Source organism: Agrilus planipennis, unplaced genomic scaffold, assembly GCF_000699045.2.
Source record: "Agrilus planipennis isolate EAB-ADULT unplaced genomic scaffold, Apla_2.0 scaffold2644, whole genome shotgun sequence".
In the NCBI taxonomy this organism is placed as follows: Eukaryota; Metazoa; Arthropoda; class Insecta; order Coleoptera; family Buprestidae; genus Agrilus; species Agrilus planipennis.
The window spans coordinates 1-1,671 of record NW_020441298.1 but is presented as its reverse complement, the minus strand read 5'-3'; the positions used below and the strand labels follow the sequence as shown (position 1 = coordinate 1,671).

Sequence of the window (1,671 nt, the reverse complement as noted above, 5' to 3'; positions counted from 1 at the left end):
GCATCAGCTCGACCGTTTTTTCGTCGACTTCATGTTAAAGAATTGGTCTTCATGAAAAGCCCTTTTATTTTAATGGAAAAATATACTGCCTATGTTCACCTTGAAGGTCCATTCTAAATATTAGTGAAAGAATTTTTGAAGAGTCGAATGAGTAGTCTCGGAAATTACCCTTTATATTCAAACTTACATACAATCTCACAAATGTATTCCAGTACAGATGTGAAAATATGGGTGGAGGTATTAATTTGCATTAACCCTATAAGTAGCCTAATTACTTGCCAACGAGAATGTCCGATAGCGTTTTACTAATTAACCCAAAAAGTCGAGTACAAGATACACAACTGACTGAATAACAACCATTTTAGTATGAATACACCATCTGTCATCTCTTTGACAGCGCCAATGTGTGTGACATTTTATTTGTCGTAGGTCAAAACGGTCTTTTTGCAATGGTTGCCATGGATGTTGGGAATGAGTCGGCCAGGTAAAAAGATTACCCGGAAAACACTAATGATGAACAGTCGGATGAAAGAATTAGAATTGAAAGAGCGTTCATCGAAGAGTCTCTTGGCCAACGTACTAGATATTGATGACGACTTTAGGAGCGTAACAGGCGGTGCGTCTGGATTATCTGGTAGAGATGGTAATACTTCGACGGTGACGACAAGCTTGGGGCCCAGTTTTATTCGTCACGCAACCACTATCGAAGATTCAGCAATTCCTACCAGTGGCCAACAAAGAGAATTACATTTTATATTGAAGGAACTGCAGTTCATTACAACCCGAATGAAGAAAGCTGACGAAGAGGCAGAAGTCATTAGTGATTGGAAATTTGCTGCAATGGTGGTTGATAGAGTTTGTCTCATAATATTCACCCTGTTTACCATAATCGCAACAGTTGCAGTATTGTTATCGGCTCCGCATATTATTGTCCAGTAAAAGGGCATTATAATGGAGAAATTGTAAACGTTCGCGCAATTATATGATTCTTCTATATCGCATTTTATAATAATCGGTAGTTAAATATATATATGTACGTGTGGATACATATGTATGTTTGAACGTTCACTATTATTTGAAACAGCATAGTGTTGGCACACATTTAATGTGCCTTCGAGGAAACACTATCGAAACGTAGCAACATTAAAGGGCAGACACTTATGTGCTTAAAAGTATTTCACTACTACAGTATTAATATTTCAAGCAGTTAATGAAATGTCTTCAAAAAATCGAAGAGACATGATCAACGTACGCATGTGTCTGGTTTTACTGTAATTTCCTTAAGGAATTTCGGGAGTCACAGCGTGGAAAAGGTTAATTTTGCACAAAAACTGGAAAATAGGTAATTGTACGAAACACATTTACAGAATTTGATTTGGTGAAGCTGTTAAAAAAATTAGCTGAATATAAAAATTAACCGAAAAGAACGTTTATTTTTCATCTGATTTTTCGCTGTTATGTGTCTGCTAATTTTTAACGTTTCCACCAAATCAAACTTTGTCTCGGTACAATTTTTTGTGCAAAACGAACGATTTTCAATTGCGTTGCTCTAACTGAGACATATTTCCTTCTTTATTTTTTTAAATTTAAAACTAAAATAATGATCGTCACATCTTTTCTGTAAGATGAAGTATTATAAGCAACCAGTTACATACTTCAGCTTGCACCAAA

The 1,671-nt window shown here is 35.8% G+C and overlaps 1 protein-coding gene across 1 annotated transcript; it reads left to right on the top strand.

Annotated features, from left to right (window-relative positions):
• The first annotated feature begins 201 nt into the window (after window positions 1–201).
• On the top strand, window positions 202–1,665 carry LOC108743911 (acetylcholine receptor subunit alpha-type acr-16-like). The gene is made up of 2 exons (XM_018479514.1): window positions 202–237; window positions 430–1,665. The coding sequence occupies exons 1-2, from the start codon at window positions 202–204 to the stop codon at window positions 937–939; spliced, it is 546 nt and encodes a 181-aa protein (XP_018335016.1). The 3' UTR covers window positions 940–1,665.
• Window positions 1,666–1,671: the final 6 nt, after the last annotated feature.